The following is a 22,794-nucleotide window of genomic DNA, read 5'->3' on the forward strand; positions in this document are numbered from 1 at the left end:
ACGCAAAGACCATTTCTCAGACGAGAACGCCTAAAGAATACATAAATGCGAGCGTACATATTATTATATACATACATAGGTACGAATATACATATAAGTATACACATTGCTCTTGATTAAAATTGTCTAATTATCGATACTCGCCGAACTGGCATTGATACTTGCAAACCCAAAAGATATTGCAGCACTCGAGAGGAAAAGCGTCAAAGATAATTTTATTAGAATAAAAGTATTTCTTAGTAATGTGTAGCCTTAACTCGATTAATCACTCTACCTAACCAAATTGGAAGCAATTACATATATGACTTTATTTAAGATAATACATAAAAATAAATAAATTAGCGTACCCATAAAAATTGCACTATTGATTAATTAATTGAGTGATTAAAAAGTCACTGACAATCAACTACAGCCTCTCTATACCCCTCTAGTATCGAAATTGATTTAATAGAAATTATACATATATGTATGTATGTACATATATGAAATTCTAGCCATGATTTTACGTACAATTACAATGAAAAATAAAACGAATCATAACTTTTTAATTGCTGCTGCTAAAAAGTAGTCGATTCGGTACCTGCTTTTCCATGAAAGGCAAATATTCTATTCGAGCAACTTTAAAGTTGCTTAGTAAATGTCTCAGCCTAAAAATTTAAATTGAAAGCGAGATCATTTTATTACGCAAACTTTTGAATTATTAGTATTTATTTTTGTGATTTTATTAATAAAATCATGATCTAAATATCGTTTATACAGCCAAAATTTAAAATCAAATATTGAACATTTCATTGAATAAAAAATACATAAAACGTTACCTGGGACTAAAAGTCAAACCAGGTGAAAAATATCATTAAAAACAGTACCATTTTAGTACACAATTGAACATCAAAGGTTTATAATAATATAGTATGATATGTAGGTACGTAGGTATGTGTGCGTGAACAAGACCATTACGAATCAAATATCCGCTGTCATCGAGCAAGCTGTTCTGCTGGTCGATTTTGCCATCGGGTTATAGCAGGTGTCACTCGGAAAAAACTCATAAACGGCCGGCGATGAGGAAAAACGGAAAATGCACAAAGTACCCAACGGCGACCGACCGAGGAAAATTCGCGTGAAATTAGCAAAAGTCAATCACGATCAACCATGAGTATCCTCGTACAAATATATATGTATATTAAAAGGAATACGATACGTGGATATGCGTATATATGTATTTGTGAATGTTGTTAAAAAAGTAAAAGTCACGGAGGGGCGGGCACGGTCGGTTGGGTAGCCGACAAAGGGCGGCCGAAACAATGTAAGGGAATCGTTCCGAGTACTAAAGGTCCTCAGCTCTGACTCAGCACTATCTTTAATACATATTTATACATATGTATGCTTATATACAGGCACATACATACATATATAAGTATATTAAAGCAATGGGATACGAGAAAAGTCATGTACGTATTCGCAGGGAAAACCTTGTGACGCGTCTCAAGCCGTTGCTGATTCAATTGAATAAGTATTATACAAAATATAGTTAATATGTTTTATATACCTTATTATAAACTTTATTTTATGAAGTAGTATATTAAACACTTTATTTGTGTAAATTTGCTGTTAAACAATTCCTATATTTAAAAATTTATAAGTTTTTCAGTGAAATATGAATGGAATTCCATACACTACACAGTGTTCACTCTAATTCGTTCATGAACATACTAGTTTTTTCATACACAAAATATCGGTTGTAAGTGTTAAAAGTCAAAAGCCAACCTGGTCTCGCAATCAACTTTTAGCTGTCAGAACACAAAGTATTTAAAATGGGAAATCCTGTGGAAACTGCAATACAATGTTGCTATAGTTCCCATTTCCGCTGATTTTTAAAACCCAGGTTACGCATACATAAAAGACAGAGAATTGAAGATGCAACATGCGATTAAGAACACACTTGTGCCTAATAGTTTGTGCCTGAACAAACTACATATGTAGTTCGTTTGTCAATTTGTTCTTTTTTGTACGGTATAACTGACCAGTTTGGTTCGTGTATAGACAAACTTGTACATTCATAAACGAACGAAATGTACACTTGTACTGAACATGTATGTACACTATGAAGCAATTTTCCTTATTTCACTTTCATATAAAAAGGGGATTCCACTTATTTTGTTAACCAATAAATCATAAACATGATGTTTATATAAGTGGAAGAACGTTTAAAACATCCTTACACTTCTAACAAAGAAAATATGCTACTATTATGTTTAAAAATGTTTAGTTTGAGTCAACGTTGATAAGGCTTTTGGCGATTCCTACATGAAATTGAAAATAGCAGATAATTTCTTAAATTTATTTTTATTAGTTATATCTATTGACGACGTATTATTTTTGTTAGTTATAAAAATAAACGATATTTGACGAAATAGATCGAATATATATGTACATATAAGCCAAAATGTAATGATAAAATGCTATAATATGAATACCAATAGGTTTTAAACGTTAATATTGATGCGTCTGAATAAAGTTGTGAGAAAAAAAATAATTGTAATGACTACGTCTAAAAAGAAACTCTCAATAAAATAGCTATACTATTATATATCATCATCATCATCGTCATTCGCCATCCACCGCTGGATGAAGACCTCTCCAACACGCTTCCATTCGACTTTGTTCTGCGTAACTCTCATCTTACCCTACACATTTTTTTTCTAATTATGTCTACCCATCTTCTTTGCGGCCTTCTTTTCACCCTTTTACATTCTCTCGGATATCATTCCAGCACTTCTTTTGTCCACTTTTCATCCATTCTTCTAAATACACAACCCGCCCATTGCCATTTCAATCTCTTCACTATCTCCACTATATCCACTACCCGCATAATACTTATCATTCACGTATTTCGTTTTCCATATCTCCTCGTTATGCCAAGCATACAGAATTTGATGCACTGGACTGTTTGCAACATCTTAGCGAATCAATGTCGAAATTTCCTATCCATACTTCATCAATGGCAAAACACATTGATCGCAGATCTTTTTCTTCAGAAAGAGTGGTATTTTTTTTAATTCAAAAACGGAGTTTATTCGCCCAAATGCACTCCAATATAAGATAAAATAATCAAAACTCAAAATTGGGGTCGATGAAATACAGACTTTTCGATTGCCTCTAAGCATACTTGTGAATTTCTGCAAATTCTAATAAATTAATAAGTAAAAAATTGAACTTCAGCACCACCCTGTAAACGCGGACACGCATTCGCAGGACGATCCATCGACGAAAAGGTTTCGTCCGAAGTGTTTTCAATTAACGGTCGCAGTTTTATCCTTTGTTCCCTTTTTCACGTAGCACCCCGCACACACACACACACACGCACGGCTGAAACGCATCACAAGGCTAATTTAATGCATAACGGCCTACTTATAAAATAAGTATATTGTAATATCGAGCCGCGTTTAGCAGAATTTTCCTCGTCGAGTGCAAAAATCGACACGGGCACTGGTGGGATGATTTCGCAAAACGGCGATGTAAATTCGCGACCGAATGCATTAATTTCAATATTGTGAAGTGCATTCGATGCGAGCCCGCCCGCATGCGCTATCCATAATTCATCATGGTAATTAATACGAGTATAAAGAATGACAAAACGAGAAAAACCCTTATAACAATGGTGACTTACCGGTTTCGGTGTCGATGGTGTAGGAAAATCCGGCCCACGGATCGTCCTCGATGGATTCCTGAGAAGAGAACGGTATAACGACATGAAAATACGAGGCAGTTTACATCTACATACATACATATGTATATGTATGTAGTATATTGTGATCGAAAATCACAATTCAAATAGTAAAATTTTCATTGAAATCAAATATGTAACTGAATCAACTAAGTTTAAAATTATATCTACTACTAATGAATAGGTAATTTTACTTATTCATTAGCTATTTATTTTTCCAGACTGTTCCCAAATTTTATCATTAGAAATTGCATAAAAATGAACCATGAAGTTTTGAAAAAAATCTAAATATTTCATACACTAATTCATGTTTTCAAATCTATTAAAACTATTGTGCAATCTTTCGATTATATGTACTTATCGCTACGCAAATTCCAAATTGCTACAAATTAAATAAAAAACAAAAGAATTTAATTCAACGATTACTCATTGATTAGATAAATAATTCCTAAAATATTACATATCGTCACTAATGGACCTTAGCATTATATATCATACTATAAAAAACGGAAAATTAAAGTACTTACCGATTTAGTTTCCGTCGAACCTTTGACACCTTTATCGCCCTTATCCTCGCATACATCTTTGAGAACTTTCTTGAAATTTTCAATCTCATCTTCTTCGTCGATATTCGAGCTGAAGAAACTTTGATCTGGACTGTATGCATTATCACCCGATGAACGCTTTGTGTCGCTCTGTATTTAAAAATCCAGACATTATTACATGAAACAAATTATAGCATAATAAAAAAATTATACAAAAAAAAAATTACCGAATTGGGAGTATTGTTCAAAGAGTAGCCCATATCCACATCTTGCTTCCACAAAACTTCAATGAGATCCATATCCTACGAACAAGTAAAAAAAAAATAATAAATAAAAATTACAACACAATAGACATCGTTTATGAAAAGCACGCCGTTTGCACGTGTATACATACATTACATATTAAATACCTTTTCACAATAAACGATCATTAAAAAGTATCGATTTGTTATGATCGATTTTAATCTAAACACATATCGCTTTCACATCTCAACGATGATCGCAAACAAAAAAAAAAAAAACCGATGACTGTGAATATTTCAATGAGCGTATGTATACATACACATGATGAGATTTTCAAAAGAAAATAAACACATACGTCGACACGATTCACAAGACTTCAAATACGTGCTATAGCCGTTGGGAATTCTCTTTTATTTAAAAAATAAATAAAACACAAAATTAATTAGTATAACATTACAACATTACGAGTGTGTACTAATAAGTAATTTTCCCAGTAGGGCCTTCGGCATAAAAGCAAAAATGTGTACAAAAACTGAATGTGAATTCGTTGAAGACGGCCGGAACATTCTGAGTGACAGTATCGTCGAAATCACCATCATGAAAGATATACGTAAATGAAAAATCATATAAATATATGTATACGTCGCTTTAATGCTAAAATTTTAATTGTAAAGTACGTGTATGGTTTTAATTTAAGATTAATCTAGTTTAATAATGGCCAATATAAAGAAAACGAAATACGGCCATATATACATACATACATATATTGTATTATGGTCGTGTGTGGTGCGCGAGATGGCCGCGCCCGATAAAATAAGCCGTGTATAACGCGTGCCCGTGCATAATTAATTATTTGGGTTGTATATTGTATGTATGTGTGTGTGTGTATGTGCGTGACGGCCGGAGTCCGAGTCGCGGGGGCTCCTCCCCCGGCGAGGCCCCCTACCGCTTGATTAATGGCCGCCCGCGCCCCTCGACGCCATCTTATTTTTAATTCAACGCAAGTAACACCTTCGCTGCTGTTGGCTTGCTTGTTATTTTAAAATCAAAAATCTATTGTAATTATTTTACAATAAAAGCAATCATTTTTGATGTAGAAATATGGTATGTAAAATTTGTCGTCTTTCAAATTTATATAAATCTCTTTATTGAATTGGGGAAATTTTGGAGCAATAATAATGAGTTAAATAAGTGACATACAGTTAAAAGTATATGAATACACAGAGAAATGTAATAATAATAGAAGGGCCCTTACGAATAAATAATTGTTGTCAATATTACGCGGTACGTCTCTATAAATACGCTACAACGCATTAACATTTCTCTGCGTATACATAAATGGGCGTAATAAATTAAACAATTATTAATTTCAACCAGCAGCATACATATATCAATGGTTAAAATGTAATGCTTTCAATTGTATGGTCACGGGTTCTATCCTGTTTGCTGCTGGACTGACATTGATAATGTGACTGCAAAGTCGGGCGTTTCCTATCAAAGTTTACCAATTTATCTGATTTCATTGCAACGGTTCCAACAAATTGGCAACCCTGATCCTTTCGCAAAAATTCGTGTCATTCAGCGTCTCGATTTTCGCTGATTATTAAAATATGCATAAATGTCTTTTTGACTGTTAATCATTTGACCATAGATGTCGTGTTTAAAAAATGGGGGTACACCAGTTAAAATACTTACAGCACACTCGTCGCGTTGAAGAGTGTGCATGAATGACTGAATAAAATAAATAAACTTCACAAAGACAAATGTATAATCGATGATTGTATACCATCATTTAAAGCCATTTACCATCCACTGCTGGATGAAGGCCTCTCCAAAACGCTTCCATTTATCTCTGTTTTTTGCGCATCTCTCATCCATCTCACCCCACACATTTTTTAAAGCGTTTCGTCCACACATCTTCCATGCGGCCTTACTTTCGCCCTATTACATGATCTCATTGATTTTATTAAGATCTTTTTGATATAACATAATACTTCAACAACTTGATATTTATTTTCATTTTTGCAAAAAGTTCTAAGCGGACAAATCCACTTTTAATTTTTTAATGATGAAATACTAAAGCAATAATTTGTAATGGACACATTTTTATAGTTATTTAAAAAAGATAAATATATTGATTTGCGTACAATTATCAGAATTTCCTAATATCCATGTATATTCATTATAAAGAGTTCGTTGTAATTAAAAAAACTTAACTTTTTAATTTTTTATTGATGAAATAACTAAAGGAATAATTTGTAATGGACACATTTTTATAGTTATTTAAAAAAGAGAAATATATTTATTTGCATACAATTATCAGAATTTCCTAATATCTATATTTATCATAAAGAGTTCGTTGTAATTAAAAAAAAATTAATAGTTAATATTATTTTAATACGAATATACATATGTACATATGTATCAATGTGCAATAGTTTTATAAACTGCATTGATGTACATATGTATACTATCGCACTAGTACAGATTTACCGGTAAAAGTTATAATGAAAAGATTTACCGATAAAAGATAAATAGTCAAAAAAACAACCAGTACTGCCAACTAATACTTCTAAAATTATTTATATAAAAGAGTATATGTAAGTTTATACTTACATATATACATAGACATGGCTATGTGATATTTATAAATTTGCCATAGTAAAATATATTAAACTTTCTATTCAATAAATTTTCCAGTTTTCACAATCATAATTATATATCATTATATGTACACTCAATTTAAAAAGTCATTTCACCATAACTCAAAAACTCTATGAGCACACGTGTTTGTGTATATGTACTAATGCATGTATTATATGTACATATCTACATATGTGCATAAAATGCATTGATAATTTTCAAAAAGATTCGGATTACCCCAGAAAATCGTTTTACGTTGTACCTACATTATACACATGCCATATTTTTTCAGTGGTTGATAACAAAGGTTCTATCTCGCGGTAGTCAACATTCCCAAATTAAGAAAATTCTAATCTTGAATAGGTACCTATGTAATATGATACTTGGTGAGACTTTCAAAAGAAAATAAACACATGCGTAGACGCGATTCACAAGATTTCAATTCGTGGTAAATCCGTTGGGAATTGTATTTTATTTAAATAATAGTCAAATATTAATTAGCATAACATTACTAAGTACATTGCACGTGTACTAATAAGTCATTTTCCCATAAGGGCTTTAAGCATGAAAAAACAGAAACTGAATATAAATTCGTGGAACATTCACAGTCAATATACGGTTTTTATTTATATTGAAATCAAAAATGTAGAGCTCAATTATTGAACATAATTTAAGCGTAGTATAGATCATCAGATGAATAAATTTATTAATATTAAACATACATATGTATATATTAAAAAAAAATAATATAACGTAAATGGAACCTCTACATTGAAATGCACTAGCAATATTAAACAAAAGCGTTCACTCACCCTGATTCGAATAGACAACAAATTAAATAGCCAATATTGTAAACAATTTCAGTAAGTATGTATATAAATCAGTTTTAGGCCAGTATTTAACCAACAAAACGGTCAGTATTATATCAGTAGAAATAATAAATGGACAGTATAAAATAAATTGGATATCTGACGTACATTCGCCAGAAAAAATAGCAATGCCTGTTGGATGGAATTGTCTATCAAAATCATAGCAAACTTGTGTTGATACTAATCAAAAAGTAATACTGACCATTCGTCAAAATAAAACTTACCATTTAACATTAATACTGACCTTTTATTTTATACTGTATACTGGCTTTAATGTACACTTGTATACTGGCCGTTTAATATGAATACTGACAAAAATATACAAAAATACAAGCCATTCAAATAAACATACACATGTACTCACGCAATTATATAGAAATCTTGAAACTTTTGACTGATGTATAAAACATTTTCGGGTGTATTTATTATGAAATCATTAAAAATATCACAAATTTTCAATTAAATTAAAATTTTATATATAAAAAAACCTATATCTACCCCTAAAGCAAAAGTAAATATATGTTCATGTGTACATAGGTAGAAGAAAATAGCGGAAAAATCTCACAGAAAATTACCATATCACGTCCATTTTTCCACAACAAATTTATTCAAAACACAACGTTATAAAAACAGGCATAAATCACGTTTGTCGGCTGTCGCAGACTGTACAAAATTTTCATGCAATCACGATATTTTTTGATCAAAAACTAAATGTCAAGAATTTGTAACTTTCATAAATAAATATCCATAAATTACAAAACAACGATACAATCTAGCGTAAAATTTTCAGGAAAAAACAACATCGATTCGATACAAAGCCGATATGAAAGGCACACCTGCTATTAAAAATACATTGTTTAGATTTTGCATACAAAGATTTCATACCATTTTTTTACATCACAAAATCATACTAGAAAACGAATCGGAATCACCGAACAGTGGCCATGGTTTACAGATGAATCGTACGCCGATTTGACTCGATAGAAAAAGATTTTTACCAACATCGCGCCGAATTACATACACAAGTTGAATTCTGGGTACACACTCCCATCAATCGATGGGGTGTCGGCGATGGGGAGGGCAGGGCGAGGGGGATCTGGGGGGTGGTAGGGGATGGGATCGATTTTGTTCGGTCGCGAAGTGGCGGGTCGGTACGCGGCGTTTGCCGCGCCTCGCCCCGACCACCGACTTCCGGTCGCGCTCTCCACAATGCTACCAACGTGACAGATATTAATGACGCCGATCCCCCAGAGAACCGCCATCTTGTAAATTATTTACATTTTTTTGCCCAGCTCCGCTCCGTTTCGGCCGTCGTTGTTCCTTTTTATATTATTATACATCTACAGATACATACATATTCATTTACAGTAAACAATATATCCATAACATGTATGTATATTTTATTACGATATGTACATCTAATATTTATTTATTTATATTTTTTACATATATACCAGGAAAACCTTACAGATAACCCCAATGCGTCTTCCTGGCCAATTACAAACATTGCAGCATTTTACGAGTTGCTGAATTACGAGACACTGAAAAACTCGCAAATTAACGAGAAATCTATGAATTGTACATAAATTTTTATTGTACGTTAATCATACTCAAATAGTGGTGACATAGTAGATAGGAAGGATTTTTAGCCAATTTTTAAACGGGAACCGTTTCAACAATGAAACCAGAGAAAATTAGCAAACTCTGATAGGAAACGATCGACCTGGAGTCACAGATATCCCGGTCTGACCAGCAGCACTACAGATATACTCATGGGATCAAACCCGGCGCCTCTCGACGCTAAGCAGAAGCTTAACGAACGAGCTATGCTGCTGACTAAATATCTATATGTATAATTTCGAAAGAGACTTTTTATGTATGTGTGTAAGGTTTGGGTTGTAGAATCCGTGACGTTAAATTTAATAAAAAAAACAAATGAATTTAATAAAATGTTTACTATTAGATTAGCCATGTTTAAGCGGTTTATATTACAAATACCGAGCGAAGCCGGGTAAAACCACTAGTATATAATAGGTGCGTATTGTTTGCGTGATATTCCTGACTATTAATTAAAATGGGCGCCATCAAGATTGCGTACGAAATTATAATTCGCTCGATTCAGTAATTTATTTAATAATAATGCGTAGATACTAGAATGTTTGATATCAATTTTAGATTGATACCTAATTGTTCAGTTAAGATAATACATACAAATATAATAGTATAATATAACCGACTTGAAATTTGTCGACAATCGTTTATTCGGATTTTTTTGGTGTATTTCGTCTTCAAATTTTAATATGTACAAGAATGTTTTACATAGTGAAATACTTATTTTATGTACTATATATTGTACGATGTACTGGTAAAAAAATAGTGTTTTTAATAATAAAAAAAACTTTTTTTATATTTTAAAGGTGTGTTCATAGCTTAAAAATCGATGAATAATCACAATATGTCTCCTATATTAAAGATTCAAAAAACAAAAACATGTTTTATAAAATACATATACAAACTCCTGTTCAAGTAGACGAAAAAGTGAAAAAACGAGTATCGAGAACTTTCAAATCAGTGGATCAGAGCGCATTGCACGTAGATATACTAACACAATGTAAATAAATGAGGTAAAAACATATATAAAATATCTTCACCTAACAATATAGATATAATAAATATCTTCACAAATGAAATAGGAAGTCGATATAACCACAAAAATTATCTATGAAATTTTTACCAAAACAAATGTATGGTTCAGAATCAATACGTTATTTTTGAAAAGTATTATAATTTTGATATTAAATAGTTCATAGTATTTTAATTTGAAATATATACTCTAAAAATTAACTGATTAATAAAAAAACAAAACCATTTGTACCTAATATAACTACGAAAAACAAAAATAATGTTGAATAAAAATTACACCAAACAAATTTCAGTTTTGTTATGCATCGTTGATATCCAATCAGACCCATTTTATATAATGCGATTTGTGAACAATACGAAAATCTATTGGAAAATATGAAGTTTTCCGTACAAAAATGTAAGAACGTAATTATTTTTCGGTTAGAAAAGATACGAGAAAACAACCCTTATAATCCGCTCGAATTATTGTACTAAACAAGACTGTGAAGTCCTTAAGAAAACGCGACTCCGCCTCGGACTTCAAGCTCGACCCCGATTTTTAAAAAATTTAAATGTTAAATAGACTATTTTTCCCATTTTTGTCCCTATGTACATATGTAATGGTCTTATACATATAAGACCATACTTAAATGATTAATTTTCGAACATTTCTGGCGTACCAATTGATACATACAAGGTGACCACATATAAAGTGAACTGATTATTAACTTTTATTTTAAAAAAAATCTGTCATTATTTGACCTTTTAATTTATGAAACATGAAATAATATGATAATAAAATGTTGGGCCTCTCATTAATTTAACACAAACATGAGAAAAAAACAAAGATAGAAACACTGCTTCGCATCTGCATACCTACTCTATGTATTGGTAAGTCACTCTCACATACTAAGTAATACATAGTAACATATTAAGTAAAAGTTTTATAAATTAATGCGACTTAAACGCAAAATCGGAGTCTTAATCGCTCGATGTTGCTCGACGAATCCAACTCCCGACTCCACAGCCCTGGTGTTAAGACCAATCGGAAAATCATTGGCTATCTCCCCTCGCTGACTTCCTTTCGGCCAAGCCATGAAACGAATGGTTTTTTTTTAGCAATAAATGATTGGATCGACGATCCGAAAGGTAATATGGGATAGCGAGGTCGTCTGTAGCGACAGGCGGGTTCTCTTGACGTTAAATGATAGGTCGTGCTGGCGGCAGTCGGCTTGCTATATATACCACACAATGGTTTAATGTCAGCGGGCGTCGGCTCCGACCGAGATCAGGACGAGATAACTCGATCGACGGGTGAGACCGCCGCTATGCAGCATTCGTATGAATTAATCTAGAGATAAATACGCGACGGGGAAATTCTCTCATCGACCCGACAATAACAATAGTCATTTTGATAGTATTTCATCGACGTTTCTAATAAACAGTCGATAAATTATCCAAAGAAACGCGATAGCTTTTGATTCGTTATTACATTTTGACGCATCGTGGGAACAATGAATAAAATCAAACAAAACCATTTGATAGCCATTCTTAACTATTTCTTCATACACATACATACATATGTATAATATCAGAAGTAAACGTGATCAAGGAATAATATAACTTTTTATATGTATGATAGATACGTAAAAATAAATTTTCTTTGAAACCTGTGTATTACATTAAAGTTTTTTAATTCATATCTGACGATGGCTCAATCATGATTTAACTAATAATATAATGAAAATTTAATTTTCTTATTCAACACCACATTATACTATTAATTAAGTATAGTATATTAATGTATAATATTACACAATATACTACATAAAAATAATTAATTTCGAATAGTGCTTGGATTCTTTTGAATTACCTACAGGAAAAAACATTTTATTATTAAAGATAAATTAATTTTAATATATTTTAAATAAAATAAATCTATTAAAATTGCGTACACGGAATATAGTGAATTACTGCCACCTATGTTTCAATATCAAAAATAATTTTAACCAAAGACACAAACCACAAAAATTAAATAAGCTCATTTACGTTATTCAAGAGTTTTAAATGTAAAAACACAGATGGCAGTAACAACAAAAATAATAAGAAAATAATAATAACATTTCTAGAAACATCCAAAACATCAAAAATTTTCGCCGACAATTAATTTTACAAAAACAATTATATAACAAAAAAAAATACAATACGAGTTTATTTACAAACGAAAATTCCTTGTGATTTTTCAATAAAAACAACCTTGTTTATGAATACACGTACATTTTCAGAAGAAAACATGTGGAATAACAATACATTTATACTACAACACCTAGACGAATCATTATTCTGTGTATAATTTGTAAAATTGAGTTTTAAACAATTTAATTTTCGAACTTTGAAACGCAATCACATGACGAGAGCATAACGCAATGCATATAAACAAGTCAGTGACTAACATAAGAAAATCATGCAATGGAACTCGAGAAAAATTTAACTTTTCAAACAAAACATTCTGGAACCCAAACATACGAACACCAATATTGAGTCATTTTTACATTACAATTACGTGTCCAACCGCATACCATAAATACAGATAAGTCGTACGATTACAAATACACCACAGTTCGATAGGCCTGGGAAACAGGATAAAGCCGTATCTCGCCGCTCATCGAACCCATCCCGTTAGCTTCGAGGCGACCTTTCCCCGGGTCGAGAGAAGGGGGGTGGGGGGAAGAGGGGTCAGGTTCTCGACTCGGAAAATTGAAGGAAAAGTAAAGGGCAGTGCGGAGGAGGGTCGTCTGTGGGGTCCAAAATGGTTGAGTTCGGGTAAAGGACACGGTGTCAACGGCACGCGTCGAGAAAAACGCACTCGACCACCAGGTGATTGTAGTGGGGAGTCTGAGGCAGGCGAGCGGCCAAATCCGCACACCGGCCCACCTAGTTCAAGGTCACGCGGACGACGATCCCAGCGCTGACTCCGACTCCAACACCTGACCATACTCCGCAATCCAACATTAACTACCTCATTTTCCTCATGCGATACCAATTACACGAACGATTTCGAAGCAAGTAAGTACAGGTTTTTATTTACACTCGAAATCTGAATTAAGCGTAAATATGTACCTACTTATATATGCATACAATGTCCGCACGGGCGAATGAGACCGCCGGAAAATTCAGATTTTTCTAGTGAATCGACATCGGAAACTAGCTAATGGTTTTTATTATTATTTTCATATTAGAGTAGTGCTGCCATACGTCCTGGTATCCCTAAAAATAATTTATAATACACCCATAGATACTAACTTGAAAAAACTGCAAGCTATAAATAATATTCCGTTTGTTACAGACATTACTAACAAACTAACCAGTAGATTCTATGAAAGAATCACTAATAACCATACTAACACACTTGTGAAGAGTCTCGGTGATTACAACAAAATTTCTTTACCCTTCAGGTATATAAACACAGATTACCTAAACACAATCTGCTTTAGGTCATCGACTTTAGAGAGTCTTTAATTAATAGTATGTATTAGATGTATTATGAGCTTTTATAAGAATTGTAAATAGGTTTTTGAGGTATTTTTCCTATTATGCTGTACATTAACATTAGAATAATATAATACTAAGATAACTAACAAAATTAAATTAAAATTGTAAAATAGAAAATGATGAGTAGATCAGTAGCTATTAAAATAGATATAAGATGTATTGTGAACATAATTTAGTAATAATAAAAAGCATTTAAAAATCAAACACGTCCCGGTACACCGGGACATGTCCCGGTTTTGAGGTCTATGTCCCAGTGTCCAAGAGTCATTTGTCCCGGTCGATTTAAAATTTAAAAATATTAAAAAAATATTTTCCGATAATATTGTACATAATGTTTAATATTGATACGCACATGCACATTGGCAACGCCGACATTCGAAAGCGGATGCCCACCATCCCATCCCGATCTCGCACCCGTCACTAAAATCTCGATCACGAAACATCTGGAATCCAAAAACTCCATCAATCGAAAGCTACACACGCGAAATATCGTACTAACGAGAACTCGAGTGCCAGATAATCCGTATTCGCGATTTTTGTGGCAACGATTATCGTGCACACGATCGTAATTTGCGCAATAATCCGTTTACAATTTTTAATATATGAAAAATCTATCAGAACTATCAGAAAAATACCTGTATGTTGGTTTTTATTTTTTTAAATAATTGAATAATAACATGTACGATTTCCGACACGAGGTCCCTCGAGTAGTCCGTGCCCTGGAACTTAACGTCGGCCCTGCTTACCACCGTGTATTCTTACAATTTGATTCGTTTTCTTTTCTTTTCAACTGTTTCGTTTTCGACCTTTAATTTATTGATACCACCTTTAATTTATTTATAGGACTTGATTTGGCCAGCTTGACTTGATCTATTGATAGAACTTGATTTAGGACGGCGATTGCGTCAATGCTAACCACCGAGAGGTTCTCGGGTTCAAGCTCTGGGTTGACGTCGATTGAAAAGAATTTATTCGGAAGTATTTCTACAGTGCTGCTGGTCAGACTTGTAAATTTGTGACTCCAAGTCGATTGTTTCCTATCAGAGGTGGCCAATTCATCTAATTGCATTGTTGAAACGGTTCTGCATCAAATTGGCAAAACCCTCTTACCCACTATTTGAATACGATTCCAAGTTTATAATCTATAATTTTATTACTTTCGGTTGAATGTAATAAACGCGTAATCAAAAATGCTCGACGAAAACAATTTTTATTCACTTAATATTTACCATTAAAGTTTTACGATACCAAAGTTTATCTATCATATTTAAAATCGATTTGGCATATATTATATAATATAATATTATACATTCACTAATATCGAATATGCACAATAACATACATACATATGTATGTACATCGATAAAGAAAGATATACTCAGCCATAATGATGTCATTGCGAATTTTGACAGATTACAGAGTCCAGTTTTTTATGAGAATGAACACGACAGACAATGGTACAAACAATCAAAGGAAATAAATAAAAAAGTACTAAACCAATCATTAAAAATGTCCCAAATTATGCATATAAATTTTAATCTTTTTTTTAATTTTTAGGTTAGTCTTATTTTTCTTTGTTTTCTTTTTGTCGAAGTTGAAAAAGTTGAAGCGCATTTGTTTTATCTGTATGACGAAATTAATAAATTTGTACTTCAATAAATTCGTGACGCGTAAGATTTTAAACCAGTAAAAAACCATCTTTTGTTAAACGCAATCCTATCCAATACATTTCCATATATGTATTTATGTATCTCTACTTCGGGCTACATATTTATCTTGATTCATAAAATTTTCGAACCCCGTCATATTCAACACGTACTGTGTTTATTGAAATGCCTTCTTCATTCTTGAAGTTGTTTGTGTATATATATGTTTTGTTTTTGTTATGTCTAATTTATTATTTTGTTTCTTGTCTTTTCTGTTATATTTTTGACCATTGTGGCGCATTAGGAATTCCTGTAATGCTACAACGGTCCAAACTTTAAATAAATAAATAAATAAATTATAAATTCTCTTGGGCACTATTTTAAAATATGTATTCGCCGTTCATCTTCTATTCAATAATTCAACGACTGAACGAATAGGATCATGTGGAGCATTCTAGCAACCAACACCTAAAAAATACGAAACACAAAGTTCCTTAAGTCTTTAAATGCTAAACAACGATTGTTATTGACGTCATAATGGTCGTATTTAAATACTTACTTGTGAGCCATTGCATCATGCTCATGAAACATTTTATATGCATATATATATTTCTATTAATCTATTGTTATTATATGTATAAACGTATTTACATCAAAGCAAACTTGTTCTTTGCGCCCGGGTAGTTTTCTAATTTCACTATTTTGTATCTATAATATGTAATATAGAATGTAGAATAATAAGAAAAATAAATAGAAAATCGTTTTCTATTATAGAGGTCACGAGCCCCCATGCAATTAAATGCAACTAAAATGCACACCAAATGTTTACGGTACCAAATTCATAAACTATCACCCCTAGTGCATCTCACTCGCACGCTCGCATTTACAACCAAAGTTACCAAACACCCGCTTCAAATGCATTGTTTCAAATACAATGTACATACAGTAAAGTATGGCACGCTCGGCCAATGAAGTGTGTATACTTTCATAACATTTGTCACTATAATTTTGAAAAACATCATAGCCGCCAAAGGTTTAAACTACAAAGAGCCTTGTAAAAAGGCATTGATGTTCAATTATATGCATATACTTTTGAAAAAATTAAAAAATATTAATTTTAAGAAAAAAACCCACAAAAAATTTCTTCTGGAAACTACATAGGTTGATAACGAACAAAGTTCATTCACGCAACAGTTAAATTCAACGCAGTGTTAATTTTTGAGTTCAACGTACATACATATGTATGTACATACTTTGTATTAAAAATATTTACCGTTAATATTCCGACAAAAACAAATTTAAACTTAAATTTAAATGCTGATTTCATGCGAGTTTGTATTCAACGCTATTATGATGCGTCAAAAACAGGTTTTCACGATTTTCCAATACTTGAAGAAAAACATCGACATTGTACATAGAATATTATGGACTGTAAGTTGTGTAATTATGGTATTGATTCGCATGGACAATGGAGCGACAGTGCGTTTTTAAAACAAATCAATTATGCAAATGTATCTATCGACATACGTGAAAACAATACCAGTTTAGATGTCTTTTTATAATTTGGAGCGCAAAACTAGGCTACGACCCGAATACATTAATCGATTGAACTTCGATTATCGCACGTGTTCTCTGACAAACACACACCTAATAAAATAAAGTGAACGTTGGTTGGCAATGAGTGAAAGTGCGTGTACGTAGAAGAGAAATGTTTATCCGAGCCTCCGATTAACGATAGCGCTAAAGAAAAACCGAGAAAAGCGACGTGCATATTCAATTTCATTTCGAGGCGAAAAACTGCCGTTAGAAACAGCATAGTATCGCAAAAACATTTGCAATTACAAAAATTGTTTTAACTATTCGAGCTTCCATTTGTTAATGCAACCGGAGAGCACGACCGTGAACTTCGTAATTTATTTGTTGAAACACACTTAATTATCCACTTCCATTGAGAATTGTTTCACACAATCTTGAAATGACAGTAAAATTTTAATATCAGTATCGATGTTCATCAATTGTAATTTGATGTTAATTCAGACACGATTTGACTGAGCTTAGTAAGGCGACATACTGAGTGAAACAACACTCTTTCATCAGGATAAAAATTTGATTCCATTTCCAACTACATATGAGCCGTTATATTTGAAATTGACCGAAGTCCAATTTTCAGTTTCAAAACACTATTGCTGTTTGACTTCATTCAAAATTTATTCGATGTCCAGAATCTCGGAAAAGCAGAATAAACGTATTACAGGTAACCAGTATTTTTAGATATTGTTAAACACAAAACATATTTCCCGAAATGAAGAAAAGTGGACTTATGCCACTTTCAAATATACGACTCATTTGTAGGTATTTTTAAAAACCAAATTTTACAAACTTCTTATATAACTAAATATTTACATGCAGTGCCGTCAATCCAACAGTAGCGTTTCTTTGAATTCCCACTAGTTAATTTATTACTTTACTTTAAAAATTGTTTTATAATCATTTATATACAGCGCTAATGGCTAGAATTTAAATAAGTTATATTTTTTTGTTTGAAACCATTGTCACAGAAATTAGATGACACCACTACATAACACTGGCGTGCCGTTGAAATCTCCCTATTTTTGTCTCACAGCCATACTTACATATGTATGTAGGTATGTATGTACATGTGCGCGAGAAGTCGAATTCGTCGAAATAAAAATCTTCGAATCTGAAATGCTTCTTATACGATATTTTATCTCTATCGTAATAGCGGCGGCTCCATTTACTTATATTAATGACCAAAATGAGCAATATGGCAAGTATGAAAACGATCGGATAAGAGGCAAACTTTTTCCTGAATTGTAATCGTAAGTGAAACGTAAAGGAGGTATGTAAAAAATAGCCAAAAACAGTCAAATATAACGCACAATAATTTATTTTTAATCACTCTTTTTTTTGGTCAGTAAATTAAATTTTCCCCAGTGCTTATATTTTCTCTCGGCGCAAATGCATATACATACATACATATGCATATTCATATGTATGTACAAATTCAATTAATTTTAATTGATTACGAAAAAGCACAAAAAACCATATAAAGGCAACGAGTTTAACTCCAAATCAAATGAGGTTTCTTATTTATACAATATATTTACATAATACGCATGTATGTGTGTATCAGTGGCGTTTAAAACAGGGGACTAGGTATGGAAAAAAAAGTACATATATAAAAATAATCTGGCTTGAAGTGATGAGGTTTCAATTTTTTGCTAACAGAAATATACTAAATAGCCTACTTTTCTTAATAACATATTGTTTGTCTTCAAAACTTAATCTTCTGAATTATTTGTCGATCAATCGATCGACAATGCAAGGCCTCCATAGTTGTTTCTGCGCGCTTTTTTGTGTAAATATCTATTATTTTAATACAAAAAAATCAGAATGATAATTGATCGATAAAATTCAGAATATTCTAACTGAAAATTTTAATAAATGCTCGAAGACGTGTGTAAATTAAAAGATGTTTTGTCTTTAACGGAGCGCCTATACATAACGATTCGCCAGTAACGCGAGGGAAACAGAATTGAGACAGCTAGTCCGTGCAAGCGAACGACATGGTGGACCATACCGTAACAATCCACTAAACGACTAAACCACTACCATAGGTAGAGCCGATTCCGGTTTCTGAACTTCGCTAATCCGAGTGAACAATATCAATATGGACAACGATTTGGTAAAATATTTTAGGGGAATAGCCTAGCCCCTCTAGTCCAATGACGGCACGCCACTGATAGGTATACATGAAACTTGCAATAACAGGAAGATGCGGTGGTATTGACACATAAAAAAAACGCGTTTCCCATTTGTGATAATTATAGAGGTAGGATAGTCACAGTGCTATCCATTGTTCGGTAAACCTTTAACAATGCATTTACAACCTTTGAACAATAGACGGCCCCCTCAGGCTCCGGTGACTAGTGATAAACGTCTCTTAGTATTATACTTATTAGAACCGTATTTTAAACCTTGTATGCGCATATGACAAAACTTTTTCAACATAATCATTCTGAACAAAAATACTGCACTGCACTGCAAGTAAAACAAAATAAAAATATTCAATTCAACAGAAATGACCGCGACATGAATGAAAGTAATGACGAAGAGCACGGAACGGTACGACACGATATGTTCTCCCATCCCTTCGGTCACATTCGCAATGGTTTTTTTGGTGATTCAACACGCACATTGACGCACATTTTTTGCGCAAGTAGACACAAATTATAAAAAGAGGGGTAGGTCAGTCCGCCATTCGGGTCGGACTAAGGTCGAATCCGCAAATACATCCATTGAGGACGCTGCACCCGTTGAATACACAGATAGCTATTTGTAATACGAAAAAAACGCGTATAATTTCAGAATATGCGCTTTAACTCATTTGAGTCTCGTGTGCGCCAACATATCTAAATTTATCGCGTCAATATGCTTGGGCGAAAGCGCGGATACCCATAAGTGTGGAGTGTTGGTTTTGAGTCTAATGATAAAGGAACTACGATAAGAATTCTTGAAACTGATATACACACGTTTATATATGATTTCTAGACTTAACTAGTATTTTTTCAAGTGGTGAGCCGCTAAATTCAAATATCAAACACTTTCCTTTAAGCGGGTCCATTGCGTTAATGCAAATATAAAAAAAAAATATTGTATACATTTTTATCGAGCTTCAGTGACATGAAATGTTTCTGCAATGGTCACATATGGTCAGCCTGCAGCATAGCTCGGTGGTTGCAATTTGATTCGTTTTCTTTTCTTTACAACTGTTTATTTCGTTTTCTGACGGTGTAAGATACGACCTTTAATTTATTGATAGGACTTGATTTAGCCAGCAGTATAGGTCGGTGATTGCGTTAATGCCAACCACCGAGAGGTTCTCGGGTTCAAGCTCTGGGTTGACTTCGATTAAAAAGAATTTATTCGGAAGCAGTGGCGTAGCTACCGCGCCCGCAGACCCCGCATTGCGGGGGGGCGCCGAGACCTGGGGGGCGCCGAGACCTGGGGGGCGCCACGAAGCGCGCCTTTTCACTGATTTTTTAATTTGTTCCGTAATTTTATTTTTCCTTATTTTTCAACCTATTTGTACTATATGTGTATGTTCTATATGTATGTACATACATTATTATACATATTTTGAATTCATCCTCATTGTGTAATTGATCTATGCCAATAGAGCTAGAAGACTTTTACCATCTTTTGAACGTCAGTGCCACTTTTCAACCTATTTGCTGAGAATTCTCTCTTATTCTTGTATATATTTTTTCAATGTGTAAACAATAAAACAAAATTATATGATAAAAACCAATAAAATTTATAAATTTTTCGCTGTCACCATTAACAGGTGGGAAATTTTTAAGGAAAATTCACCATCAGTTACTTAAAACAGATTGTGCATTGCTTGTTGGTCATCCAGATTAAACTATTAATGCACTTCGAAATATAGGTACATATACCGATACGTAAAAGAGGTATAAATTATTAATTTGGAAAGTTATTTTACTGTAAGTAAATAATATGAATATATGGGGGGGGGGGCTTAAAATATTTTGCGAGGGGGCACCAGGAATTTACGCTACGCCACTGTTCGGAAGAATTTCTACAGTGCTGCTGGTCAGACTTGAATATTTGTGACTACAAGTCGATCGTTTACAATTATCCTTATTATCGTTATTGTCGATCGTTACTAATTAGAGTTTGTCCATTTATCTGATTTCAATGTTGAAACGGTTCCTCTTCAAATCGGCAAAACCGTCCTACCCACTACGTCACCACTATTTGAATATGATTTCAAATTTATAATCCATATTTTCAATGTTATTAATCCACAAGAATAGTCGAAATATGATTTTTCTAAGTGGTATTTTATTTAATTCTCATATAAAGACAATATAATATATAATCCCTATTAATTCAATTCAGATTCGTGTAAATATGAGTATATACTAGTACGAGCTTTTAGCTCGCAATTTTACCGATTTAAAATTCAGCAGACTTCCAATTAACCCTAACAAAAAATAGTGTGGCCAGAACACTATCCCAATAAACATGTTTCAATAGAAAATACTAAAATAGTATTAACAGTGGGAAAAAATCCAAAATGAAAACTGATTTGAACATGACTTTTGATTTGAACTGGACGACTACCCAAGTAGACAGGTTTTGAGACATCGACCGAACACCAAGATATAGAAAAATCGCACGATTTAAAAAAAATATATATCTACGAATCTCGAGCCAATCAACATTTTTTATTACCAGATTTGTGTTCACTGGGCATAGAGATCTATAAGAAAATTCATATCTTGTCTCTGAACCAAAAAAAAAGTTGTCATTTGTCGAACAGTGTTATCAGTAGGGGTAGGATAGTCACAGTGCTATCCATTGTTCGGTAAACCTTTAACAATGCATTTACAACCTTTGAACAATACACGGCCCCCTCAGGCTCCGGTGACTAGTTATCAGAGCGTTTACTGAAAAAGCAGTAGCAGTTTAACAGGTGGAAATTCCTATAATAGTTAGTCTTATTTTTATTCAAATTTTATAAGCATTTTACCGATTGGTTTACATTTTATTAGAATATTTTTGACCCTTAGAAATGGATAAAAAACTTTTTTATGAAATTTCATATTCACAAAAAAGATTCTGATTCGATATGGATATACTTCTTGACATCAGTGAATGGATCTACAGCGAAGTGTATAAAGTACAATGCAGTGTTTAAAACTGGTGCAATTAATAAATAAAAATTGATTAATTTAAGAAAAAAGTGCAATGTAGTGACTAAAACAAATCTAGACTAAATGACGAAATACACGATTCTTCTTCAAAATAATATTTAAATTCGTAAGTGTTTTATTTTATCTATTTTTGTATTGTTTTGTATCTTTTCTTAAATAAATAAGCAAAATTCTTTCACTTTCACA

The 22,794-nt window shown here is 32.8% G+C and overlaps 1 protein-coding gene across 5 annotated transcripts in view; it reads right to left on the bottom strand.

The window, feature by feature from the left end:
- The window catches only part of cnc (NFE2 like bZIP transcription factor cap-n-collar), an 84,652-nt gene that overhangs the window by 44,209 nt on the left and 17,649 nt on the right, over positions 1-22,794 (bottom strand). For all 5 annotated transcript variants that reach the window (XM_077446729.1, XM_077446730.1, XM_077446727.1 and 2 more), the window contains exons 3-5: positions 4,497-4,571; positions 4,252-4,419; positions 3,668-3,725 (exon numbers count right to left, since the gene is read on the bottom strand). In XM_077446729.1, the coding sequence (XP_077302855.1) occupies positions 3,668-3,725; positions 4,252-4,419; positions 4,497-4,571 (301 nt within the window). The remainder of the gene's footprint in view (positions 1-3,667; positions 3,726-4,251; positions 4,420-4,496; positions 4,572-22,794) is intronic.

The sequence above is a fragment of the Arctopsyche grandis genome, chromosome 3 (genome assembly GCF_051622035.1).
Source record: "Arctopsyche grandis isolate Sample6627 chromosome 3, ASM5162203v2, whole genome shotgun sequence".
Taxonomy (NCBI): domain Eukaryota; kingdom Metazoa; phylum Arthropoda; class Insecta; order Trichoptera; family Hydropsychidae; genus Arctopsyche; species Arctopsyche grandis.